The 27,499-nt window shown below is 42.8% G+C and overlaps 1 protein-coding gene across 1 annotated transcript in view; it reads right to left on the bottom strand.

Moving 5' to 3' along the window:
• The window catches only part of LOC110518388 (FH1/FH2 domain-containing protein 3), a 226,209-nt gene that overhangs the window by 15,268 nt on the left and 183,442 nt on the right, over positions 1-27,499 (bottom strand). The window contains 16 exon segments of the mRNA XM_090187693.1: positions 436-594; positions 3,020-3,993; positions 4,274-4,873; positions 5,939-6,147; positions 7,749-7,799; positions 8,577-8,711; positions 8,897-9,070; positions 12,472-12,519; positions 14,534-14,901; positions 14,904-14,988; positions 15,227-15,321; positions 18,789-19,049; positions 19,293-19,436; positions 19,606-19,700; positions 23,445-23,556; positions 25,955-26,049. Of these exon segments, the coding sequence (XP_090043819.1) occupies positions 436-594; positions 3,020-3,993; positions 4,274-4,873; positions 5,939-6,147; positions 7,749-7,799; positions 8,577-8,711; positions 8,897-9,070; positions 12,472-12,519; positions 14,534-14,901; positions 14,904-14,988; positions 15,227-15,321; positions 18,789-19,049; positions 19,293-19,436; positions 19,606-19,700; positions 23,445-23,556; positions 25,955-26,049 (3,605 nt within the window).

Genomic DNA, 27,499 nt, shown 5'->3' with positions numbered 1-27,499 from the left:
TATATGAGATAAGCTAAGATTCCAGGCTTCCAGCTGAGAAACCACATGACATGTCCACACTGACCACAGCCAGTCCCAACTCATTGAAAACATAAATTTTTTTGAAGTGAAAAGTTGGTTGTGGAAATACATTGGTAACATATGTATTTTTGTGTGCAGGTTTTAAGTGAAACCAAGTTTATTTTGGACTCAGTTGAAGTAAATGACTTGTTTGTTTGGCAGGTCAGAAATAAGCAGTGTTTTCAGTATTGACTGTACAGATACACAGACACATGTTTTTCCAACATGCTTTCATTGAGATTATTAGACATCACAGATTCACACTTAAGAGATAATGGCTACGGTGACTTTGCTAGAGATACACATCGATAACGACTAGGATACATAATCATAATAGCCCAATCATTTCAATATACCATGTGACATGCAGCTCACCTCGATCCCCTCCTTGTTCAAAGCGTACTCGTCGAAGTTGAGGATGGCTGTCTTGATGGTGCGGGGAGGGGGGAGGACGGTCAGCCCGATGTTGATGGCATTGCTCCGTTTGGAGTCCAGGACAATAATCTCTTGTCGTTTCCCATCCACTGCTGTTTTCTGAGTAGAGATACACAGAAACAGGACATTATATTAACAACAATAAAGTACTAGTATTATACTATACAGCGCATTCAGAAAGGTATTCAGACCCCTTCACTTTTCCCACATTTTATTACATTACAGCCTTATTCTAAAATGCATTAAATTAAAAAAAATCCTCCTCAATCTACACAGAAAACCCCATAATGACAAAGCGAAAAAAACAGGTTTGTAGACATTTTTGCAAATGTATTATACATAAAATCAGTCAAGGGATTCCATAAAACTCTCAACATAAAAATACATCATTAACAAACGCCGGTGAGATCAAATGTTGAAACGTTCAGAACTAGAGAGTCTCAGTCACAATGGATCAGGGCCAGGGACCAAAACTGTGTGACTGTAATACTGTACATGACCTTTTATAGTAGATCTGATCTCCCTGTGCGAAGGGCCTCTCTACACTATATCTAGCTACATCTATATTTATATATATCCCTCCTGCTTTCAGTTTTGGACCGTCTCAGAGTCAGTCGAGTTTAAAGTGACGGAGAAAACTTTATGGAAGACAGGCTGCACCTTTGATGATGTTGACAAGATACTAGAGGGAATCCATCACATTCCATCATTCTGTCTACTAGCAGGTCGGGACGACAGGGTTGACCTACAGTACATTTAAGACAGTCTGGTTTAAATCCTGCACAGCATTCTTCAATAGTTTGAAGCAGGAGACAGCGTGGTGCGGGACGTAGTCAGAACGTCACCATGGACAGCAGGGTTACGCCCCAAATGGCACCCTGTTCCCTATAAATTGCACCCTATTCCCTATAAATGGCACCCTATTCCCTATAAATGGCACCCTATTCCCTATAAATGGCACCCTATTCCCTATAAATGGTACCCTGTTCCCTATAAATGGCACCCTATTCCCTATAAATGGTACCCTATTCCCTATAAATGGCACTACTTTTGATGCTGTGGATGAATGAAGCCTGAAGCATGAACACGGGGCTCCAGCTCAACAGGCTCAACGGACAAAACCAAAACATAAACACAGAAATAAACTAATTATGAAGAGAAAACATAGTTTCCTCTATCAGCTTCGAGAATCCAACCAGAACAGACAACATGCAGGTCAGTCTTTACCACCACGGTGAAGCTGGTTAGTGTTGTTCTGCTGAGTGTATACAGAACAGACAACATGCAGGTCAGTCTTTACCAACACGGTGAAGCTGGTTAGTGCTGTTCTGCTGAGTGTATACAGAACAGACAACATGCAGGTCAGTCTTTACCACCACGGTGAAGCTGGTTAGTGCTGTTCTGCTGAGTGTATACAGAACAGACAACATGCAGGTCAGTCTTTACCAACACGGTGAAGCTGGTTAGTGCTGTTCTGCTGAGTGTATACAGAACAGACAACATGCAGGTCAGTCTTTACCACCACGGTGAAGCTGGTTAGTGCTGTTCTGCTGAGTGTATACAGAACAGACAACATGCAGGTCAGTCTTTACCAACACGGTGAAGCTGGTTAGTGCTGTTCTGCTGAGTGTATACAGAACAGACAACATGCAGGTCAGTCTTTACCAACACGGTGAAGCTGGTTAGTGCTGTTCTGCTGAGTGTATACAGAACAGACAACATGCAGGTCAGTCTTTACCAACACGGTGAAGCTGGTTAGTGCTGTTCTGCTGAGTGTATACAGAACAGACAACATGCAGGTCAGTCTTTACCACCACGGTGAAGCTGGTTAGTGCTGTTCTGCTGAGTGTATACAGAACAGACAACATGCAGGTCAGTCTTTACCACCACGGTGAAGCTGGTTAGTGCTGTTCTGCTGAGTGTATACAGAACAGACAACATGCAGGTCAGTCTTTACCAACACGGTGAAGCTGGTTAGTGCTGTTCTGCTGAGTGTATACAGAACAGACAACATGCAGGTCAGTCTTTACCACCACGGTGAAGCTGGTTAGTGCTGTTCTGCTGAGTGTATACAGAACAGACAACATGCAGGTCAGTCTTTACCAACACGGTGAAGCTGGTTAGTGTTGTTCTGCTGAGTGTATACAGAACAGACAACATGCAGGTCAGTCTTTACCACCACGGTGAAGCTGGTTAGTGCTGTTCTGCTGAGTGTATACAGAACAGACAACATGCAGGTCAGTCTTTACCACCACGGTGAAGCTGGTTAGTGCTGTTCTGCTGAGTGTATACAGAACAGAAGGTGTAGTTAGTAGATCCACACCTGATGTCTAAACCTATGTGCTCTGGAGGAAGAGGACAAGTTGGAAACATCTATGGAGCTGTTTCCTGGACTAGTCTTAGTCTGTGTCCGGGAACCCGCCCCTAAATGCTTTAGGTGACATCATTTCACAAATGGATTTCTTGAGAAAACCCACATACATTTCCTATACGTATAAATAACCAAACCAGTCAACAAAGGTACCTTGGTAACAGGCAGCTCCTTGGACTTGGTTTCAAACAGGTGTTCCAGCTTGGACGTGTCCACTTTGACCGGCTCCAGTTTGGACCAGAGAGACTCTCTACAACGCTTGTGGTTCCTGTACTGGCCGTCCATGGGCCTTACCTCGTTCCAGAAGAGACGGATAGTCTTCTTCTTCTTTTGGAACAGAGGGGGCTCCCCTGTCCCTCGGCTCAGCTGGGGGGACCCCGGGTAGGGCTGGGTGGGTCCGGGGGGCATGAAGCGCGGGGGAGGGGGCATCATGCCAGGGACAGGAGGGGGCGGGGGGCAGCCGAACAGGCCCAGGGGAGGGGGAGGGGGCAGGGTGGAGAGACAGGGAGGAGGGGGAGGGATCATCAGGTCACTGGAGCCCATCAGCACACTGTCCACGTCTAAGATGTCCAGATCATCCTCGTCTGCCAGGTCTGTAAAGTCCATCTCTTTAATCCGCAGCTCCCTGGGGGCTGCCATCAGCTGGTCCCAGATATAATCTGACTCCTTCTTAGGAGGTAGGGGAGAGGAGGACGGGGCCGGAGGAGCTTTGTCTTTATCAGGTTGAAGCTGCCCTTGCTGCTGCTTCTCCAATGCCTCCAGCTCGTGAGGCGACACAAGGCTTTTAACAAGGTCTCCAAATTTCTCGGCCGCGGCCCTGACGCTCCCCTGGTTCTCCAGGTGTTGCACCTCCATCTTCTTGACGTTCTCCTCGCAGGCCTGCCTGCTGGCCTCCAGTGTAGAGATACGACTGGCTAAGCTGGCCACCGACGACCCGTCCTGACCCTCTAGCGATGACGTCTCCATCCCCTCTTTGCATTTCTCCGTCTGTTCTGTCTCTCCCGCCTTCTCTTCGTCCTCGTCGGCAGTGGTCTTGTTCTGGGCATAGAGCATGTCCAGCATGAAGCGCTTGCTGTTGAGGATCTTGCTGCACTGCCCGTTCACGTCTTCCTCCTTAATGCACTGGCCTAGAGGTGGACAAACACAAGGAGGAAGGGTGGATTGGATTGGTAGCCTTCAGAACAGAATAGAGAGCAGATCTGTATATCAGAAACTGAAATGAGAACATGGGTGGAATGAAATGTTCTGACATGAGTTGAACTTCCATGTCTGCCTACTGATGTACAGCATACGGAAGATTAGCAAGTGTTCCATTTACAGTATGGGCACAAATCACAAGCCATATGTTAAGTCATAAAAGGCCAAGTGTCCTAAAGTCTGCATTTCCTTCTGATGGGCAGCTGGTACCTGGTTCAAGGTTGCTGTTGACTTTCTCCTCCCTCTCCTCTCTCTCCAGAGTGCTACTGGCTGAGGAGATACTGGAGGCAGAACAGTTGTCCTTCTCATTCACTTCCTCATTCTGCCTCTCCTTCTCACTGAGGAGGACCAGCCTCTCCTCCACCTCCCTCTCCTCCGACGCAGCCTGCTCCCTCTCTCCCTCCTCCTCCACCTCTATCTCTACCACTTCTACATCTTCTATCTCCACCTCTTCTCCCTCTACCTCTACCTTCTCTTCTCCCTCTACCTCATTCCCTGACTGTCTCTCTTCCTCCTTACCCTCCTCCTCCTCCTCACTTTCTTCTTGCTCTTTACCCTGTGTCTGTTCATCTACCGCTAACTCCACTAGCTCTAGTACTTCCTGCTTGGACTCAACTTCAGCTACTTCCTGCTTCTCTGTCTGCGTCTCTGTCTCTGCCTGCTCCTCGGCTGGCGCCGGGGGAGTTTGGGAGGGGGTTTGGGAGGGGGGCTCTGTGGGTTCTGGAGAAGGTCCTGATACTATTAACTCTGGCGCTGGACTTGTAGTTCTAGTCTGAAGGTCACGGCTTGGCTCTACGTCTACTTCACTTCCTGGTAGAGAAAACAGGACCAAACAAAACAGAAAGCTCCTGTAAGGGTTTCGATTGTGTGCCTTTTCAATATTGTCTGATATCATTTTGAAATGATCTTGTTTATAATTTAAATACCATAAAATTGCTCTGTGACAATTAATGAATTAAAATTATAAATTGTCTAGATTTTGGTCTGGAGCACAAGTCGTTAAGCATGTCAATTCATACTTCATTGAATGTTACAGGAAATGAATTAACAGCTATGATGACAATGTGTTTCGAAATTAGATTCGACCTCTCATTTGATCCCATTATCCCATTTTGGTGGGTTAGAACAACCACCCCAGACTAGCAACATCTAGTTCTCATGATATTCATTCATGTATCATCATAACTGAGTCTGTGAGGTATTGAAAGGCTTGTCCCTCTATGGTCAGTGCTGTAGTCCACAGTCCACCACACCTCTTCCTGGCTCCTACTGTAGAATGTGAATGGAACCCCATATTAAGAGTTCCACGCCCTAGCGGCTGGCGCTACCACAGCCAAAACCACACTACAATCACATACAAATCACTGGGGTATGCCTGGGACCTAACAGCTAGCCACTCACTACATTTCAAACCATCATGCAAAGCATTTTCCCACAGGCAGCTAAAGTAATGTCCATCCCATCCCAGAACATATTTGGGATTTAGCAACCTACACTTACAGACACCTCATTCTGAAGCACACAGAAAAACAAGAATGAAATCCTTTTCTTATCAAGTCCTGATGATTTTCCTCCCAACAGACAACATACAGCCATCATTAGTGCAGCTGACTCTAATTCCAAAGTGTGAGTGAATCACCCTCCTTGTGTTAATTCAGACCCCGGGAACAACAGACAACATACAGCCATCATTAGTGCAGCTGACTCTAATTCCAAAGTGTGAGTGAATGACCCTCCTTGTGTTAATTCAGACCCCGGGAACAAATACATAAAACTTCTCTGGACCGATAATGATTGTTAAATGTTTGGAGAACGTTATGTTACTCTGAATCTGAGATGGGAGCTTTAATGTTACGTTTGGAAAAGGTTATTTACCCTGCGTCTGGGATGTCTGGGATGGAATGGTGCCAGCGTCTTCCGGAGAGGCGATGGAGGAGGGCGTGGCACAGCGGGGGGAGGCGGAGCGACTGGAGGGGGTGGGGCTCAGGCTCAGGGTGATCTCTGTGCGCCCCCTGGGTGGCGCTCTCGTGCGCTCTCTCTCTTTCTCATACTCCTCTGCTGCGAGCCTCTCAACACACTTATATCTGGAAGAGGGAGTCCCAGAATATTATTCAAAAAGGATGTTACTCCACCTGTTTAGGTCTATTATTATATCATATCTATCTCATGGGGGTAGGAGAAGATTTCTCTAACCTCGAGGCTACTGCCACCCCCTACCAGTAATATACTGTATTCAGTTCCCTCACACTTCCTTTTCTGAAACAGAGGCCAAATGTCTGGGACTCTGTGATGCTTCTCGGATTTCTCCAGGTGCTTAATTGACACATAAATGTTGAAGATACCTACAGTGTCCTACAGCGACTTCTCCATGGGTCTGATAACAGTGTTTCATCTTGATATAGACGTCACACACATAACCTAGGATTCCTGTTTTAAATAACACTGATCATACATATGTCTGGAAGGTGGTACATTACACATGCATAGCCTACCTTATCTGGACCGTATCCATGACTTAAAGCCAATTCCACCCCTCGTCCCATTCAGTTCTAGATGTCTTAATGCACAGCAGCAGGTTTAGAGGGGGCCTGACACCTATATTTCAGCCCAGAGGCTGAGCCTGACTTGTTCTACATCTGCTAACAATTCTCCTCAAAAAGGTTTCAAGGCATATTACTCCCTCATGTCAGAGTCTTTATGTTGTACTTATTACAGGAGAATGATTCTAGGATCTAGATTGAAATAGAGAACAGTGTCTATCTGAATGATTCTAAAATCTACATTGATATAGAGTACAGTGTCTATCTGAATGATTCTAGAATCTACATTGCTAGAGAGCACTGTGTCTATCTGAATGCTTCTAGAATCTACATTGATATAGAGCACTGTGTTTATCTGAATTATTCTAGAATCTACATTGATATAGAGCAGTGTCTATCTGAATGATTCTAGAATCTAGATTTATATAGAGCACAATGTCTATCTGAATGATTCCAGAATCTAGATTGATATAGAGCACAGTGTCTATCTGAATAATTCTAGAATCTTAATTTATATAGAGCACAGTGTCTATCTGAATGATTCTAGAATCTTAATTGATATAAACACTGTGTCTATCTGAATGATTCTAGAATCTTAATTGATATAAAGCACTGTGTCTCTGAATGATTATAGAATCCACATTGCTAGAGAGCACTGTGTCTATCTGAATGATTCTAGAATCTTAATTGATATAAAGCACTGTGTCTATCTGAATGATTCTAGAATCTTAATTGATATAAAGCACTGTGTCTATCTGAATGATTCTAGAATCTACATTGATATAGAGCACTGTGTCTATCTGAATGATTCTAGAATCTTAATTGATATAAAGCACTGTGTCTCTGAATGATTATAGAATCCACATTGCTAGAGAGCACTGTGTCTATCTGAATGATTCTAGAATCTTAATTGATATAAAGCACTGTGTCTATCGGAATGATTATAGAATCCACATTGCTAGAGAGCACTGTGTCTATCTGAATGATTATAGAATCTTAATTGATATAAAGCACTGTGTCTATCTGAATGATTCTAGAATCTTAATTGATATAAAGCACTGTGTCTATCGGAATGATTATAGAATCCACATTGCTAGAGAGCACTGTGTCTATTTGTATATTAGAAATGAAAGTAGACAACATACCTCTCTTCTCTGGCCTGTCTTGTCTCTTCCCTCTTGTCCATGTAATCCCGACTGATAATGTTCCAAGTATGTGAGTGTGAGAGAGAGAGAGAAAGAGAGAGAGAGAGGGAGAGACAGTATGTGAAAAGAATGTGAGATCTATATCTTATTGTGCATATCAATTCTTATTTGTTTTCATTCACATTCTATAGTACCTTTTTAAAAGACATCCTTAGTTAACCAATGGGACAGTGTGAATAGTTGTAGATACTGTGGGAGAGAAATAGTCTGACATGACAGAGGAGACACACAGACCAGAGGAGCTTTCCAGGGCTCAGTCTGACATCCAGGTCTTTATATGGCCATAGAAAACAAGTAAAAGGCAGGCCAGCAGGACTTTGTTTTCTGCCGAACCAACATATCCATGACTGCACCCCAAATTGCACCCTATCCCATAATAAGTGCCCTACTTTTGACCAGAGACCTATGACCCAGTAGAGCTCCATTTGGGATGCAGAGCATGTATCTCCTCCTTAGACTCACATCATGTCCCTGACTGATGACCATAATAAACAGACAGACAGACAAGTATGTCCAGTTTCTAAACATCTCCAACTCATCTGATATATTGTGGAACAAAGCTCAGACTCTTATTCATCCCAGACAAAACTCCATCACTCCAGCCGGTAACCTTACAGATAAGTGTATAAAGCTGTGGGCAAAGTAGTTCTGTGTTTGATTCTGGTGAATTGGTTTGGGACTTTTAATGAGGGAACTGAACTGCAATGTAAACGTCAAAAGGACAATTCCATCTATGAGTAGTGTGATGTGATGCAGGTTGGGACTCACTTGAAGCGGGTCCTCTCCTCCCTCTCGATTTTCAGCAGTCGTTCCTCCCTCTCTTGTCTCCTCCTCTCTCTCTCTGCAGTCAGAGACTCCTGGTGTTGTCTGTAGGAGGAGGACAACAAGCTCCCCAGAGAAGGTCTGGGTAACCCAACAGAGGAAGACCATATTACTATTCCATTGGTCCTACTACGCTGGGCAAGCTAAAACAAGCGCACCTAAATGATTTGAAAGAAAATAAATAATATTTAAATCTGTGTCTGGAACTCATACACAGAGGTGGGGCTTGTTTCATTGATTGATTCATTGATTGGTTGAGTGCTGACCTGTCAGACTTGGAGTCCAGCTGTGGTGCCCCTGAGGTGGCAAAGGTGCGGTGTACAGGGGTGGTGGGGGCGCTGGCAACACCCTGGGAGCGGTGTACAGGGGTGGTGGGGGCGCTGGCGCTGGCTACACCCTGGGACCTGCCAGGGAGCGCCATGACGTGGCCTATGTGTCGGCTGCAAACAACAGGAGGAGGAAACATTGTTATTCACGGTTAGAATTCCCGACACTAAGGATGTGTGCCTCAAATGGCACCCTATTCCCAATATAGTGCACAATGGGCTCTGGTCCAATGTATTGCACTATATAAGGGGCGGCAGGTAGCCTAGTGGTTAGAGTGTTGGGCCAGTAACCGAAAGATTGCTGGATCGAATACCTGAGCTGACAAGGTAAAAATCTGCCGTTCTGCCCCTGAACAAGGAGTTAACCCACTGTTCCCCGGTTGGCTGTCATTGTAAATAAGAATTTGTTCTTAACTGACTTGCCTGGCTAAATATATGTTTTTAAACATGAAAGATAAGGGATAGGGTATGCTTTGGGACACTGCCTCTGCCTGTGGAGGTCCTGAAAGGCAGTCGCCAGACACCCAAGACAAGCGCACAGCCAAGAGCAACGGGACTTGAGTGGGATTCAACTTAAGGGAGGAAATGACTGTACTCAAGAGCAGAGCTGACCTCTAAACAACCCTGCTGCTTTTTAAGGTGCTTCTTAATGGCTCTGTTGAATGAGATAGTGAAGCAGGGAGCGTTGCATTCCAAGAGGTGCTCAGCATGCAGCAGCAGGGTTCACTGCCATGTCATGGTGTGTTTGATACAGTTGGAAAGCACTGACACATCATTTAAATCTCCAGGGTGTTCAGGTCACCACTGTCGAATCACTAGGAATTCAGCTAAAAATAGCATTTAGAAATGTAGAAATGAGTTTCATGTAGAATTTGTTTCACTAAAGGGAACCAAATTCCCCTCAACCCCCCCTGAGTGTACAGTATCTAAATAGATGCCCTAAGATAGCAGAGGCTAGGTCTTACCTATAAGACTATAAGACTAGTGTTACGCTGGAGGCTAAGTCTTACCTATAAGACTATAAGACTAGTATTAACCTGGAGGCTAAGTCTTACCTATAAGACTATAAGACTAGTGTTAACCTGGAGGCTAAGTCTTACCTATAAGACTATAAGACTAGTGTTAACCTGGAGGCTAAGTCTTAGCTATAAGACTAGTGTTAACCTGGAGGCTAAGTCTTACCTATATGACTAGTATTAACCTGGAGGCTAAGTCTTACCTATAAGACTAGTATTAACTTGGAGGCTAAGTCTCACCTATAAGACTATATGACTAGTGTTAACCTGGAGGCTAAGTCTTACCTATAAGACTATGAGACTAGTGTTAACCTGGAGGCTAAGTCTTACCTATAAGACTATAAGACTAGTGTAAACCTGGAGGCTAAGTCTTACCTATATGACTAGTATTAACCTGGAGGCTAAGTCTTACCTATAAGACTATAAGACTAGTGTTAACCTGGAGGCTAAGTCTTACCTATAAGACTATAAGACTAGTGTAAACCTGGAGGCTAAGTCTTACCTATAAGACTATAAGACTAGTATTAACCTGGAAGCTAAGTCTTACCTAGAAGACTATAAGACTAGTGTTAACCTGGAGGCTAAGTCTTACCTATAAGACTATAAGACTAGTGTTAACCTGGAGGCTAAGTCTTACCTATAAGACTATAAGACTAGTGTTAACCTGGAGGCTAAGTCTTACCTATAAGACTATAAGACTAGTGTTAACCTGGAGGCTAAGTCTTACCTATAAGACTAGTATTAACCTGGAGGCTAAGTCTTACCTATAAGACTAGTATTAACCTGGAGGCTAAGTCTTACCTATAAGACTATAAGACTAGTGTTAACCTGGAGGCTAAGTCTTACCTATAAGACTAGTGTTAACCTGGAGGCTAAGTCTTACCTATAAGACTAGTGTTAACCTGGAGGCTAAGTCTTACCTATATGACTAGTATTAACCTGGAGGCTAAGTCTTACCTATAAGACTATAAGACTAGTGTTAACCTGGAGGCTAAGTCTTACCTATAAGACTAGTATTAACCTGGAGGCTAAGTCTTACCTATAAGACTATAAGACTAGTGTTAACCTGGAGACTAAGTCTTACCTATAAGACTAGTGTTAACCTGGAGGCTAAGTCTTACCTATAAGACTAGTGTTAACCTGGAGGCTAAGTCTTACCTATAAGACTAGTATTAACCTGGAGGCTAAGTCTTACCTATAAGACTAGTATTAACCTGGAGGCTAAGTCTTACCTATAAGACTAGTGTTAACCTGGAGGCTAAGTCTTACCTATAAGACTATGAGACTAGTGTTAACCTGGAGGCTAAGTCTTACCTGTAAGACTATAAGTCTAGTGTTAACCTGGAGGCCAAGTCTTACCTATAAGACTATAAGACTAGTGTTAACCTGGAGGCTAAGTCTTACCCATAAGACTATACGACTAGTATTAACCTGGAGGCTAAGTCTTACCTATAAGACTAGTGTTAACCTGGAGGCTAAGTCTTACCTATAAGACTAGTGTTAACCTGGAGGCTAAGTCTTACCTATAAGACTAGTATTAACCTGGAGGTTAAGTCTTACCTATAAGACTATAAGACTAGTATTAACCTGGAGGCTAAGTCTTACCTATAAGACTATAAGACTAGTGTTAACCTGGAGGCTAAGGCTTACCTATAAGACTATAAGACTAGTATTAACCTGGAGGCTAAGTCTTACCTATAAGACTAGTATTAACCTGGAAGCTAAGTCTTACCTATAAGACTATAAGACTAGTGTAAACCTGGAGGCTAAGTCTTACCTATAAGACTAGTGTTAACCTGGAGGCTAAGTCTTACCTATAAGACTATAAGACTAGTGTTAACCTGGAGGCTAAGTCTTACCTATAAGACTAGTATTAACCTGGAGGCTAAGTCTTACCTATAAGACTAGTATTAACCTGGAGGCTAAGTCTTACCTATAAGACTGGTATTAACCTGGAGGCTAAGTCTTACCTATAAGACTAGTATTAACCTGGAGGCTAAGTCTTACCTATAAGACTAGTATTAACCTGGAGGCTAAGTCTTACCTATAAGACTAGAGTTAACCTGGAGGCTACGTCTTACCTATAAGACTGGTATTAACCTGGAGGCTAAGTCTTACCTATAAGACTATGAGACTAGTATTAACCTGGAGGCTAAGTCTTACCTATGAGACTATAAGTCTAGTGTTAACCTGGAGGCCAAGTCTTACCTATAAGACTATAAGACTAGTATTAACCTGGAGGCTAAGTCTTACCTATAAGACTAGTGTTAACCTGGAGGCTAAGTCTTACCTATAAGACTATGAGACTAGTGTTAACCTGGAGGCTAAGTCTTACCTATAAGACTAGTGTTAACCTGGAGGCTAAGTCTTACCTATAAGACTGGTGTTAACCTGGAGGCTAAGTCTTACCTATAGGACTATAAGACTAGTGTTAACCTGGAGACTAAGTCTTACCTATAGGACTATAAGACTAGTGTTAGCACAGTGGCTAAGTCTTACCTTCCAGCACTAACGGGTGCTCTAGATGTATACAATACAGCTGTTTGGCTGCTGAAGGGAAACAGTGAGGAGAGAGAGAGGAGAGGGACAGTCAAGTACAAATTGTAATGAAGAAAGAAAGCATGCAAGGGTTAAACACAAAGAAAACGGAAGTCTGGAGAACGATTGACTGAAGGATTGTAGCAAGATACATGGTGATTCCAAGAAGCAAGAGAATATTTCTGCCCCTCCCCCCACCGACACGGACTCTACATACTCTTTAAAAACAATCAAACCTTTTTTAAATTCCCATAAAGCCCACAGTTAAAAGACCTCTACTTCCTGGTGGGTCATTAAGACTAGGATGATATGGGATAGGAGGTAGGGAGTGCTCTACTGTAGTCCTACACACTGAGGCACTTCTGGCCTGGTCTGTTCACAATATGGCAACACTACTTTCCATCCTATCTCTGTTGCTGCAGCTCCACACAACATTACAGACATCTAAGAGACACTCAAACGTGAGTTATGGTGCATTTTCATTTTTGAATTTTATTTTCTAGGCATGTCTGGGTTTAACTGTGGTGCAACGCCACAATGAAAGACAGATGAGCAGTAAATGTCAGGAAAACGTAGTGTTCTCAACTGGAGTTGCACATCTAGCAGCTGACTCAGTCAAGGAAATGATACGTCTTTGTTCAGATTCTTCTCTTTCTTTTTTCCCTGTGTATGCGTGCCATCCGGGATGGATGATAGAAGCAACATAAAATAAAACACAGCGGACAGGAAAATGTAGCAGCCTACTGGGCATCTGGTGTTAAACTATCTTTAAAAGGCCCAATGCACAAGTTTTTATCTCAATATCAAATCATTTCTGGATAATCATTAAGTACCTCACAGTGATTTTCTTTCAGTTCAAATGGTCAAAAAGAAACAAAAATAGCTTCTTAGGAAAGAGCAATTTGTCAAAGCACCAATTTAGCTAGGACTATCTGGGAGTGGTTTGAGTACGGAGGGGGAAACTGGAAACTAGCTGTTATTGGCAGAGAGGTTTGTAAATCTCTCTCTTATTGGTCTGTGGAGCCGGTTCAGAAGGGAATCACATCAGCAGATATTGCACCAATTGGATTCCCACTCTACTTCCATTGGGTCTATTTAAGTTGACCAGTTGTACACATGCTTCCTGGATGCTGGACGGCACGTGAATGCACGTCTCTTGCTGTCGTTGTTGCTGTAACTAGCTGTTACTCACTATGCTTGCTGATTGTGATATCCCACCACCACCCCAGCCTCCACCTGTGGGTTGTGTGTCTTTCTTCAGGGGATTTGGTACAGCATGCCGGGCTCACTGCCTGCACTTATGTCATCCTCTTCACGTGACGCTTGGCTCTGGCAGTGAGCTGGCCTGAAGGAGCAGAGCCCTAATGCCAAGACTATGCATTGTCATTTTTTCTAACGAATGGTTAAATGTACATGTGTTGTTTCATTTCTGAAACTCATCTACCGTGGTGATGTCACCAGGCAGGCCAAAACTCCATCCCATCAAAACAGGCGGAGATTTCAGGCTGTCTTTTCAATCAGTTCTTACACTAAAAGGGTATTTTCATTATTTTCACAATTTCATAGTATTATTCCAACCTCATAGTGTGGAAATATATATACAACACAGGAAAATCAAATGTTTTACTGCACTGGGCCTTTAAAGGTCAAAGGAATGTCGAGGCAAGCTAAAGATGTGTTCAACTGGACACAAGTTAAAGCATACATAACATGCATGAGGGAGACCATCTACAAGTGCCTCGTAGGCCACGGAAAGCAAATATGACTCGACAACACAGAATCTGTCTGACACGGTAGACATTAACACTATGTCTATACCCCTTGTACAAGAGACATTCAGTACGGCAGCTTCTCAGCCAAGTGGATTGTGAGGGAGCAAGCCAGGTAGACATGAAGACACAGACACCAGTGTTGAGGGATGACAGTGTATATTTAAGAGTTGGGGAGGTATTCCTTCATAGTGAATGTAATGCCAGAGGTGAAGAAGTGAACTGTAGAGCTCCTGTTGCTGCTGCACCTCTACCTGTAGAGCTGTTGTCTGGCCACGCCCCTCTCAACACACCCCTCGGCCTCAGCAGAGGCAGACACCTGGCTCAGGTCCACATCAGGGAGGAGTGGGAGGGGCTTGGGCGGTTGGAGGTAGGACTGACTATGTCCCCTCGAGGGGGAGGAGGAACAGGAGGGGGAGGAAGAGGAGGGTACAGAGGTGCTGTGCTGTTGGCCCAGAGGGTGGGCAGTGCCTGGCAGTCTCCCCCAGCCAAGCGCTATGACCAGGGAAGTAGATCTGGGACTGGGAGAGACATCCTGGGGGTTAGAGCCAGTGTTTCTAGGGGGGGTGGACACAGGGGCTATAGGGCTGGCCATGGCCACACTCTCTCTCTCTCTGAGGCGGCTGAGGCGTCAGGGATGAGGTTGACCATACAGTGAAAAGGAGAACACAAGCTAGAGGAGTCCTCTACTGCCTGCACGGGCGCCATGCTAAAACAACAGAGTAACAGAGCAAAGGGGAGGACAAAGGGGGTGGGGTACATCCAAGGGGAATACATGACACGTTTACAATAACAGATATGCTTTTTTATGTAGTTCTAACACACCCATACACTGTTAACAACACTATACATCGTCCAGGAAGGGGGAGATGGATGGAGGACAAGACTGAAAGAAAGATATGGAAGAAGAGGTTCTATTTGGGGTAAAACCTGTTTTCCTGAAATACCTGTGGAAGCCCTTTCTAGTGGTCTCTGTGATATCATGACTCTCATCATCTTCCTCATCCTCCTCCTCCTCCTCCTCTTCCTCCTCCTCCTCTTCCTCCTCTCTGAAAAGGAGGGGTGGAGGGATGGATGGAGGGGAGGGAAGGGAGAAAATAGACAGGAAAGAGTAGAAAGAGGAAAAGGAGGAGAAATGCAACAGACAACATGAACAAAATACAGTAGGCAACTGTCCAGAAAAAGAGACAAAGAAGTGACAGACAGAATGCAGTACACACAGCACACCCTGTCAAAATTGACGAGGGAGGTAAAAATGTGTCCACAAGGCAGTAGAGTTCAAAGAGGTTCATAGCTTTTAGTTAGTATGTCCTCATTTCATTCATTACATACAGTGCTTGATAACATTAAAAAACAGCATGAGAACGGACTAAATCAATGTCAGCTAACCATCTGGCACACACCAGCAGCTCTGGACCAGCCTGTAACATCTTAGGGACCAGTAACGGTCCCCGGACCAGTGATCATAGAGCACATCCCAAATGGCACCCTATTCCCTATATAGTGCATTACTTTTGACCAGAGCCATATGGACTTTGGTCAAAAGTAGTGCACAATGTAGGAGAATGGTGTCACTTGAGACGCAACCATTGACTAGGCTGTGACTGTGTGGTCATATCTGGAGGGTTTTAATTGATAAAGGATTGTCGCATACATCATATGCATACGAGAGTCTTTCTAGGGCCATTGTGCTGTCAGGTTTCCTCTGACCCGCCCGCCTGTGTTTCATTACCAATATGGAAAACACTGATCTTCAAAGGCGGCCTGAATTTCCTGTGTGTGGTGGACTGGACTGGTGGGAGTCAGTATCATATAACCCTCTGGGTTCAATTGAACTATCTGCAGAACCGAACTGGAGCGCTACCAGAAATGCTACCAGAAATGCTAGTTACTAATGGTGGACAGTATGATGCTGTGTGTGGCAGGGTGAAAGGTAGCCATCCCACTGTGCCTTCAGAAAGTATTCCCACCCCCTGACTTTTTCCACATTTTGTTGAATATTTTTTATTTTTAACAATTTGATTAAAAATGACAAGCTGAAATGTCTTGAGTCAATAAGTATTCAACCCCTTTGTTATGGCAAGCTGAAATGTCTTGAGTCAATAAGTATTCAACCCCTTTGTTATGGCAAGCTGAAATGTCTTGAGTCAATAAGTATTCAACCCCTTTGTTATGGCAAGCTGAAATGTCTTGAGTCAATAAGTATTCAACCCCTTTGTTATGGCAAGCTGAAATGTCTTGAGTCAATAAGTATTCAACCCCTTTGTTATGGCAAGCTGAAATGTCCTTGAGTCAATAAGTATTCAACCCCTTTGTTATGGCAAGCTGAAATGTCTTGAGTCAATAAGTATTCAACCCCTTTGTTATGGCAAGCTGAAATGTCTTGAGTCAATAAGTATTCAACCCCTTTGTTATGGCAAGCTGAAATGTCTTGAGTCAATAAGTATTCAACCCCTTTGTTATGGCAAGCTGAAATGTCTTGAGTCAATAAGTATTCAACCCCTTTGTTATGGCAAGCTGAAATGTCTTGAGTCAATAAGTATTCAACCCCTTTGTAATGGCAAGCTGAAATGTCTTGAGTCAATAAGTATTCAACCCCTTTGTTATCGCAAGCTGAAATGTCTTGAGTCAATAAGTATTCAAGCCCTTTGTTATGGCAAGCTGAAATAAGTTCAGGAGTAAAGATTTGCTGAATAAATCACATAATACGTTGCTCTGTGTGTAATAATAGTGTTCAACATGAGTTTTGAATGACTACCTCATCTCTGTAACCCACAATACAATTATCTGTAAGGTCCCTAAGTAAAGCAGTGAATTTGGAGGTTTTCCAATGCCTCGCACCTATTGGTCGATAGGTCAAAATAAAAAAGCAGACATCCCTTTGAGCATGGTGGTTATTAATTACACTTTGGGTGGTGCATCAATACACACAGTCACTACAAAGTATGAGGCCAATGGCGACTTTAAAACACTTACAGAGTTTAATGGCTGTGATAGGAGGAAAATGAGGATGGATCAACAACATTGTAGTTTCTCCACAATACTAACCTAATTGAAAGAGTGAAAAGGAAGCCTGTACAGAATCAAAATATTCCAAAACATGCATCTTTTTGCAACAAGGCACTAAAGTAATACTGCAAAAAATGTGGCAAAGCAATTCCCTTTTTGTCCTGAATACAAAGTTTTATGTTTGGGGCAAATCTAATACAACACATTGTACCACTATCCATATTTTTAAGCATAGTGGTGGCTGCATCATGTTATGGGTATGCTTTTTTTCAGGATAACAAATAAATGGAATGGAGCTAAATCCTAGAGGAAAACTTAGTTCAGTCTGCTGATCACCAGACCCTGGGAGATGAATTCACTTTTCAGAAGGACAATAACCTAAAACACAAGGCCAAATCTACATTGGAGTTGCTTAGCAAGAAGACAGTGGATACTCCTGAGTGGCCCAGCTACAGTTTAGACTTACAACTCTGTTTGAAAATCTATTGCAAGACCTGAAAATGGTTGTCTAGCAATAATTAACAACCAATTTGACAGAGCTTGAAGAATTTTGAATAGAATAATGGGCAAGTGTTACACAATCCAGGTGTGGAAAGCTCTTAGAGACTTACCCAGAAAGACTCACAACTGAAATCGCAGCCAAAGGTGCTTCTACAAATTATTGATTCAGGGGTGTGAATACTTGTGTAAATGAGATGTTGCAGTATTTACATTTCAATAGGCATTATTATTTTGCTGTAGTTAAGTGTGAATTCATAGTGGTTGTGTACACATTAACATTATTGAAGGAAAACTATTGCAGTGTTGGTTGAAATTCAACAAACACTCCCTCAAAGGGAAACATGACTTGTGACAGATAGGACACATACAGGGATGCATCCCAAATGGTACCTTTACTGCCAAAAGTAGTGCACTACATAGGAAATAGGGTGTCATGTGGGACACGAGCACAGTAATAACTAATAATAACTCCTAATAACCAATAATAACTCCTAATAATGAATAATAACTCCTAATAATTCCTATCACTGTTTACAGAAGGTTCCTATTTCCTTCAGCAGCTCCACGAGCTCACAAAACGTTGACAGTCTGAAGATGAATCTAAACGTCACTTTGAAACAGCAGCCCGTGCTCTCTGTCTCTCTTTTATTACTATATAATGACGTTCTTCATTCATATTGACTCTGGTTGGAACACACACATCTGTCCCAGGCTATAACGTAATACAACACTGGCAGTCAAACCCTTTCCTGTTCTGAACTGTATCGTGGATCCAGAATCATCTGTGTGTTTTCCAATTCCTCACAGCTGACTTCTCTGGGTAGTGAAGTAAAAATAAACAGAACCACTTCAGCTGACCATTTAAGATCATATTGGCAAGTTTCAGTTAATAACAGAAGCAAGGATATGCTTCTCCCTTTAACCCATTCACACTTTCTACCTCTCCCCTTCCCCTTCTCCTGTTTGCCCCACCCATCACCCACTCTCCTCCGCTCCAACTCACTTTTCGCTGACGTCGTCGATGCCCTGGCCTCCGAAGGGCAGGAAGCTACCGTTGTGTCCTCCGTGAGAGTGAGGGCTGCTGGGGGAAGCGGGGGCTGAGGTGAGTCCTCTCCCGTTCTGGAGGGAGTGTCTCCGGCTGCGTCTCCTCTCCAGGCCTCGCCGGTCGTTGGTACCCCCCACGCTGGCACGCCGCCGGTTCTTCCGACCCACGGTAGGTGGCTGGCTCTCGTCGTCCCCGTCCTCATGGCGCAGAGCAGTCTGGAGGCACAGCAGGGAACAGTTAGACTAGCAGGGGACATGAGGTCCCAAGCAGACATGGGTCAACACTTAGGACTTTTCCATTGGTCCCATTGAGGACAAACTAAATCAAGCTGGTCAAGGATTTATTTGTATATTTGACCAAGTTTTGTACCTATAGTGCTTTGCTAGTGTTTCTACAACAAACTAGTTAAGTGACTAAGCCAGGAAGTGAATTCCACTAAGCCGAGAAGGTGGAGGTACCTCGTAGATGTTAAACTGCTCCATGAGGTCCAGGTCTGTTCCCTTCCTGCTACGGTGTCTCTGAGACATGGCCTCCATGCCCTGCTCCTCCAAACAGTCCACCACGTCATAGAATGAGTCCTGGTCAGGCAGGCCCGCTAGAGTCTGAAACACACACACAAATGTCATCATTTGAGAGAGATGTAGAAATAGATGTAAAGTCGAGAGAGAGAGATGTAGAAAGAGTGAAAGAAATAGAAGACAAAGAGATGCGAGTGAAATGTAGAGAGAGAAAAATATGTAGACAGAGAGAGAGGAATGAAGGGAGACCGACCTTGTTGATGAGGGTCATGGCATACACCAGCAGCTCTGTGTCCACCCCATCCTTCTCCTCCAAAATCTCCATGGCATTGGACCACAGCTTACAGCCTGCACCACAAAGCATGCACCACACAGTCGGTCCAAAGGTACCACAATCCACCTATGCTCTGCATTCAAATAAACCAGTGCCATATGGATATCAGGAGTAGATTATGTGATATTAGACTAATAGAAGCTGAAACTGTAATGATATCAGGAGTAGATCATGTGATATTAGACTAATAGAAGCTGAAACAGTAATGATATCAGGAGTAGATCATGTGATATTAGACTAATAGAAGCTGAAACAGTAATGATATCAGGAGTAGATCATGTGATATTAGACTAATAGAAGCTGAAACTGTAATGATATCAGGAGTAGATCATGTGATATTAGACTAATAGAAGCTGAAACTGTAATGATATCAGGAGTAGATCATGTGATATTAGACTAATAGAAGCTGAAACAGTAATGATATCAGGAGTAGATCATGTGATATTAGACTAATAGAAGCTGAAACTGTAATGATATCAGTAGTAGATCATGTGATATTAGACTAATAGAAGCTGAAACTGTAATGATATCAGGAGTAGATCATGTGATATTAGACTAATAGAAGCTGAAACAGTAATGATATCAGGAGTAGATCATGTGATATTAGACTAATAGAAGCTGAAACAGTAATGATATCAGGAGTAGATCATGTGATATTAGACTAATAGAAGCTGAAACAGTAATGATATCAGTAGTAGATCATGTGATATTAGACTAATAGAAGCTGAAACTGTAATGATATCAGGAGTAGATCATGTGATATTAGACTAATAGAAGCTGAAACAGTAATGATATCAGGAGTAGATCATGTGATATTAGACTAATAGAAGCTGAAACAGTAATGATATCAGGAGTAGATCATGTGATATTAGACTAATAGAAGCTGAAACTGTAATGATATCAGGAGTAGATCATGTGATATTAGACTAATAGAAGTTGAAACTGTAATGATATCAGGAGTAGATCATGTGATATTAGACTAATAGAAGCTGAAACAGTAATGATATCAGGAGTAGATCATGTGATATTAGACTAATAGAAGCTGAAACTGTAATGATATCAGTAGTAGATCATGTGATATTAGACTAATAGAAGCTGAAACTGTAATGATATCAGGAGTAGATCATGTGATATTAGACTAATAGAAGCTGAAACAGTAATGATATCAGGAGTAGATCATGTGATATTAGACTAATAGAAGCTGAAACAGTAATGATATCAGGAGTAGATCATGTGATATTAGACTAATAGAAGCTGAAACTGTAATGATATCAGTAGTAGATCATGTGATATTAGACTAATAGAAGCTGAAGCAGTAATGATATCAGGAGTAGATCATGTGATATTAGACTAATAGAAGCTGAAACAGTAATGATATCAGGAGTAGATCATGTGATATTAGACTAATAGAAGCTGAAACTGTAATGATATCAGGAGTAGATCGTGTAATATTAGACTAATAGAAGCTGAAACAGTAATGATATCAGGAGTAGATCATGTGATATTAGACTAATAGAAGCTGAAACTGTAATGATATCAGGAGTAGATCATGTGATATTAGACTAATAGAAGCTGAAACTGTAATGATATCAGTAGTAGATCATGTGATATTAGACTAATAGAAGTTGAAACTGTAATGATATCAGGAGTAGATCATGTGATATTAGACTAATAGAAGCTGAAACAGTAATGATATCAGGAGTAGATCATGTGATATTAGACTAATAGAAGTTGAAACTGTAATGATATCAGGAGTAGATCGTGTAATATTAGACTAATAGAAGCTGAAACAGTAATGATATCAGGAGTAGATCATGTGATATTAGACTAATAGAAGCTGAAACTGTAATGATATCAGGAGTAGATCATGTGATATTAGACTAATAGAAGTTGAAACTGTAATGATATCAGGAGTAGATCATGTGATATTAGACTAATAGAAGCTGAAACTGTAATGATATCAGGAGTAGATCATGTGATATTAGACTAATAGAAGCTGAAACAGTAATGATATCAGGAGTAGATCATGTGATATTAGACTAATAGAAGCTGAAACAGTAATGATATCAGGAGTAGATCATGTGATATTAGACTAATAGAAGCTGAAACAGTAATGATATCAGGAGTAGATCATGTGATATTAGACTAATAGAAGTTGAAACTGTAATGATATCAGGAGTAGATCATGTGATATTAGACTAATAGAAGCTGAAACTGTAATGATATCAGGAGTAGATCATGTGATATTAGACTAATAGAAGTTGAAACTGTAATGATATCAGGAGTAGATCATGTGATATTAGACTAATAGAAGCTGAAACTGTAATGATATCAGGAGTAGATCATGTGATATTAGACTAATAGAAGCTGAAACAGTAATGATATCAGGAGTAGATCATGTGATATTAGACTAATAGAAGTTGAAACAGTAATGATATCAGGAGTAGATCATGTGATATTAGACTAATAGAAGCTGAAACTGTAATGATATCAGGAGTAGATCATGTGATATTAGACTAATAGAAGCTGAAACAGTAATGATATCAGGAGTAGATCATGTGATATTAGACTAATAGAAGTTGAAACTGTAATGATATCAGGAGTAGATCATGTGATATTAGACTAATAGAAGCTGAAACAGTAATGATATCAGGAGTAGATCATGTGATATTAGACTAATAGAAGCTGAAACAGTAATGATATCAGGAGTAGATCATGTGATATTAGACTAATAGAAGCTGAAACAGTAATGATATCAGGAGTAGATCATGTGATATTAGACTAATAGAAGTTGAAACTGTAATGATATCAGGAGTAGATCATGTGATATTAGACTAATAGAAGCTGAAACTGTAATGATATCAGGAGTAGATCATGTGATATTAGACTAATAGAAGCTGAAACAGTAATGATATCAGGAGTAGATCATGTGATATTAGACTAATAGAAGTTGAAACTGTAATGATATCAGGAGTAGATCATGTGATATTAGACTAATAGAAGCTGAAACTGTAATGATATCAGTAGTAGATCATGTGATATTAGACTAATAGAAGCTGAAACTGTAATGATATCAGGAGTAGATCATGTGATATTAGACTAATAGAAGTTGAAACTGTAATGATATCAGGAGTAGATCATGTGATATTAGACTAATAGAAGCTGAAACAGTAATGATATCAGGAGTAGATCATGTGATATTAGACTAATAGAAGCTGAAACTGTAATGATATCAGGAGTAGATCATGTGATATTAGACTAATAGAAGTTGAAACTGTAATGATATCAGGAGTAGATCATGTACAATTGGACTAGTTGTAGGCAGCTCAAGTGTCCTGAACAGTTTCCAGGGTAGTAGTGAGTGTGTGTGTGTGTGTGTGTGTGTGTGTGTGTGTGTGTGTGTGTGTGTGTGTGTGTGTCTGTGTGTGTGTGTGTGTCTGTGTCTGTGTCTGTGTGTGTGAACATGAGGCAGCGCTGCAGTCAGACAGTGGGGTCATGGACCGTCTCAGTCTTACCCAGAGCTCCTGGTATCTGGTTCTCTCTCCTTACACAGCCACAGGAGTGATGGGCTTAGACAGAGTCGAGACACACACACCTCCCCCCACTACTGGAGAGGACACAGTGTGGAGCTTTTACAGAGGCAGGTAACTGAACCCCACCAGAGGAGAGAGTTACAGTCTTTTTCAATAAACACACACACTTACCTTCCGCGGTGTCTACAATGTGTGTGTGTAGGGTAGTGGTCTGGTCTCTCCTACCTCTCTTGGTGTCCACGGTGTTGACAGCATGGATGAGCAGAGCAGTGTTGGGTTCAGTGTACTCCACAAACACCAGTAACAGTTTCAGAGCTGTCTTCACTACCAGACGGAACTACACACACACACACACACACACACACACACACACACACACACACACACACACACACACACACACACACACACACACACACACACACACACACACACACACACACACACACACACACAGCAGAGCAGAACAAGGTTTTATGCACCAGGGACCATATCAATCTCATTCTGCATGTTATAACTGCTTCAGTGACCAACGAGGTGCAGCATGCATGTTAACCACTGATAGGGTTTAAATGTTACCAACGAGGTGCAGCATGCATGTTAACCACTGATAGGGTTTAAATGTGACCAACGAGGTGCAGCATGCATGTTAACCACTGATAGGGTTTAAATGTGACCAACAAGGTACAGCATGCATGTTAACCACTGATAGGGTTTAAATGTTACCAACGAGGTGCAGCATGCATGTTAACCACTGATAGGGTTTAAATGTGACCAACGAGGTGCAGCATGCATGTTAACCACTGATAGGGTTTAAATGTTACCAACGAGGTGCAGCATGCATGTTAACCACTGATAGGGTTTAAATGTGACCAACGAGGTGCAGCATGCACGTTAACCACTGATAGGGTTTAAATGTGACCAACAAGGTACAGCATGCATGTTAACCACTGATAGGGTTTAAATGTCACCAACGAGGTGCAGCATGCATGTTAACCACTGATAGGGTTTAAATGTGACCAACGAGGTACAGCATGCATGTTAACCACGGATAGGGTTTAAATGTGACCAACAAGGTACAGCATGTTAACCACTGATAGGGTTTAAATGTGACCAACGAGGTACAGCATGCATGTTAACCACTGATAGGGTTTAAATGTGACCAACGAGGTACAGCATGCATGTTAACCACTGATAGGGTTTAAATGTGTCATTACATAGTGCCCGATAAGAGGTTTTCCTGCTCTGACAGCCTTGAGTGGTTGAGATAATGGCCTGATAGAGGATGTATAGGAAATAAGGGAACAGGGGTTGTACTTGTAGGGGTGAATAATGCCAAGGCATGGTACAGTCAGAATGTAAAGCCAGAAAAGAGAAGGAAAGACAGAGAAACAGAGAAAAAAAAGGAAGGGATGTGAAGATCTGTGTGTAATAAAGTGAATGCCTGATCGGGACATGATCAAAACCATGCTGTGTGTTACACTTGGCCAGGAAGAAGGAGCAGAGGAGAGAATAATCGGTTAGAGCAGGAAATGCAGAGACACTCTCTCCCAGAGGAGAAAGAGGGATAGAGAGAGAAAGACAGAGATTCAAAGGACAGAGAGAGAGTGGACGAGATAGAAAGAGAGGACAGAGAAAGTGAGAGAAGGAGAGAGAAGGAGAGAGGAGACAGAGAGACAAAGAAAGAGAGAAAGAGAGAGAGACAGAGAGAGAGAGGAGACAGAGAGAGACAGAGAAAGAGAGAAAGAGAGAGAGAGAGAGAGAGAGAGAGGAGACAGAGACAGAGAAAGAGAGAAAGAGAGAGAGAGAGAGAGAGAGAGAAGGAGGGAGGGGACAGAGAGAGACAGAGAAAGAAAGAGAGAGAGGGGACAGAGAGAGAGATAGAAAGGACAGAGAGGGAGAAAGACAGAGATAGAAAGGACAGAGAGGGAGAAAGACAGAGATAGAAAGGACAGAGAGAGAGTGGACGAGAGAGAAATAGAGGACAGAGAAAGTTAGAGAGAGAAAGAAGGAGAGAGAGAGAGAGAGAGAGAGAGAGAGAGACAGAGAGAGAGAGAGAGAGAGGGGACAGAGAGAGAGATAGAAGGAGGGAGGGGACAGAGAGAGAGAGAGAGAGAGAGAGAGGGGACAGAGAGAGACAGAGAAAGAAAGAGAGAGAGGTGACAGAGAGAGAGAGAGAAAGAAAGAGAGAGAGGGGACATAGAGAGACAGAGAAAGAAAGAGAGAGAGGGGACAGAGAGAGACAGAGAAAGAAAGAGAGAGAGAGAAGGAGGGAGGGGACAGAGAGAGACAGAGAAAGAGAGAGAGAGAGAGAGAGGGGACAGAGAGAGACAGTGAAAGAATGAGAGAGAGGGGATAGAGAGAGACAGAGAAAGAAAGAGAGAGAGGGGACAGAGAGAGAGAGAGAAAGAAAGAGAGACAGGGGACAGAGAGAGACAGAGAAAGAGAGAGAGAGAGGGGACAGAGAGAGACAGAGAGAGAGGGGACAGAGAGAGACAGAGAGAGAGAGAGAGAGAGAGAGAGAGAGAGAGAGAGAGAGAGAGAGAGAGAGAGGGGACAGAGAGAGACAGAGAAAGAAAGAGAGAGAGAGAGAAGGAGGGAGGGGACAGAGAGAGAGGGATTGGGGGAGGAAATAGATTGACCTGGCCATCAGAGGATGGATGCATGTTTTACAGTTGTTATATGGTCAAATGCAAAAGTACAATGATATTTCCTTTGGTAACTTCGTACTGTACCTTGGATCCAACAAGTGTGTAAAGCCATTGGACGGTTTCGTTGTGACTTATGAGGCCGTTCATTCCATCCACATACAGCATGATCTGTCCCAGAGCTGGAGAGAGACAGAGAGAGGAAGAGTTGAATTGAATTGAGAGAGAGTGGGCGAGAGAGAGAGAGAGAGAGAGAGAGAGAGTGGGCGAGAGAGAGAGAGAGAGAGAGAGAGAGAGAGAGAGAGAGAGAGGAAGAGTTTAATTGAATTGAGAGAGAGAGAGAGAGAGAGAGAGAGAGAGAGAGAGAGAGAGAGAGAGAGAGAGAGAGAGGGATTGAAGAGAAAGAGAGAGACGCTTGTTTCTGCAGCTCTGTGTTTGGTTACAAGAATGGGCCCGTTGCACATGAACCTGATGAGTTGTCATAAAAATACCAGGGAACAAATGAAAGATGGGGCTAGTTCTGTCTGTGCCATGGCAGGCAGTGCTGTGGCTCTCCCTCCCCTCTCCTCTATCTAGGTTAGACACACATCTGCCATTCCAGTTATGTTATTCTCTTCTGTTTGCCATAAGACTGACTGCACAGACCCATATCCATCTGTCCTGCACATCACCCCCAAGAGTGGGAAAAACCTCCTCACTGATGTTCCCTGTACTCTTTAGAATTCTATAAGCCTCTAAAGAGAGTGACTCATGTGAGGAACAGTATGCTGGACCAGTTAGGAAGAGATAACTAACTCTTTAAGAGAGAGACAGCAAGGACATCACCATAGAAACACAACACTGGACCAGTTAGGAAGAGATAACTAACTCTTTAGGAGAGAGACAGCAAGCACATCACCATAGAAACACAACACTGGACCAGTTAGGAAGAGATAACTAACTCTTTAGGAGAGAGACAGCAAGCACATCACCATAGAAACACAACACTGGACCAGTTAGGAAGAGATAACTAACTATTTAGGAGAGAGACAGCAAGCACATCACCATAGAAACACAACACTGGACCAGTTAGGAAGAGATAACTAACTCTTTAGGAGAGAGACAGCAAGCACATCACCATAGAAACACAACACTGGACCAGTTAGGAAGAGATAACTAACTCTTTAGGAGAGAGACAGCAAGCACATCACCATAGAAACACAACACTGGACCAGTTAGGAAGAGATAACTAACTCTTTAGGAGAGAGACAGCAAGCACATCACCATAAAAACACAACACTGGACCAGTTAGGAAGAGATAACTAACTCTTTAGGAGAGAGACAGCAAGCACATCACCATAGAAACACAACACTGGACCAGTTAGGAAGAGATAACTAACTCTTTAGGAGAGAGACAGCAAGCACATCACCATAGAAACACAACACTGGACCAGTTAGGAAGAGATAACTAACTCTTTAGGAGAGAGACAGCAAGCACATCACCATAGAAACACAACACTGGACCAGTTAGGAAGAGATAACTAACTCTTTAGGAGAGCGACAGCAAGGACATCACCATAGAAACACAACACTGGACCAGTTAGGAAGAGATAACTAACTCTTTAGGAGAGAGACAGCAAGGACATCACCATA

This window comes from Oncorhynchus mykiss, chromosome 2 (genome assembly GCF_057628025.1).
Source record: "Oncorhynchus mykiss isolate SJ-2025 chromosome 2, ASM5762802v1, whole genome shotgun sequence".
Classification (NCBI taxonomy): Eukaryota; Metazoa; Chordata; class Actinopteri; order Salmoniformes; family Salmonidae; genus Oncorhynchus; species Oncorhynchus mykiss.
Note: the sequence above shows the minus strand (reverse complement) of the source record. Positions and strands in the feature narration are given on the sequence as shown.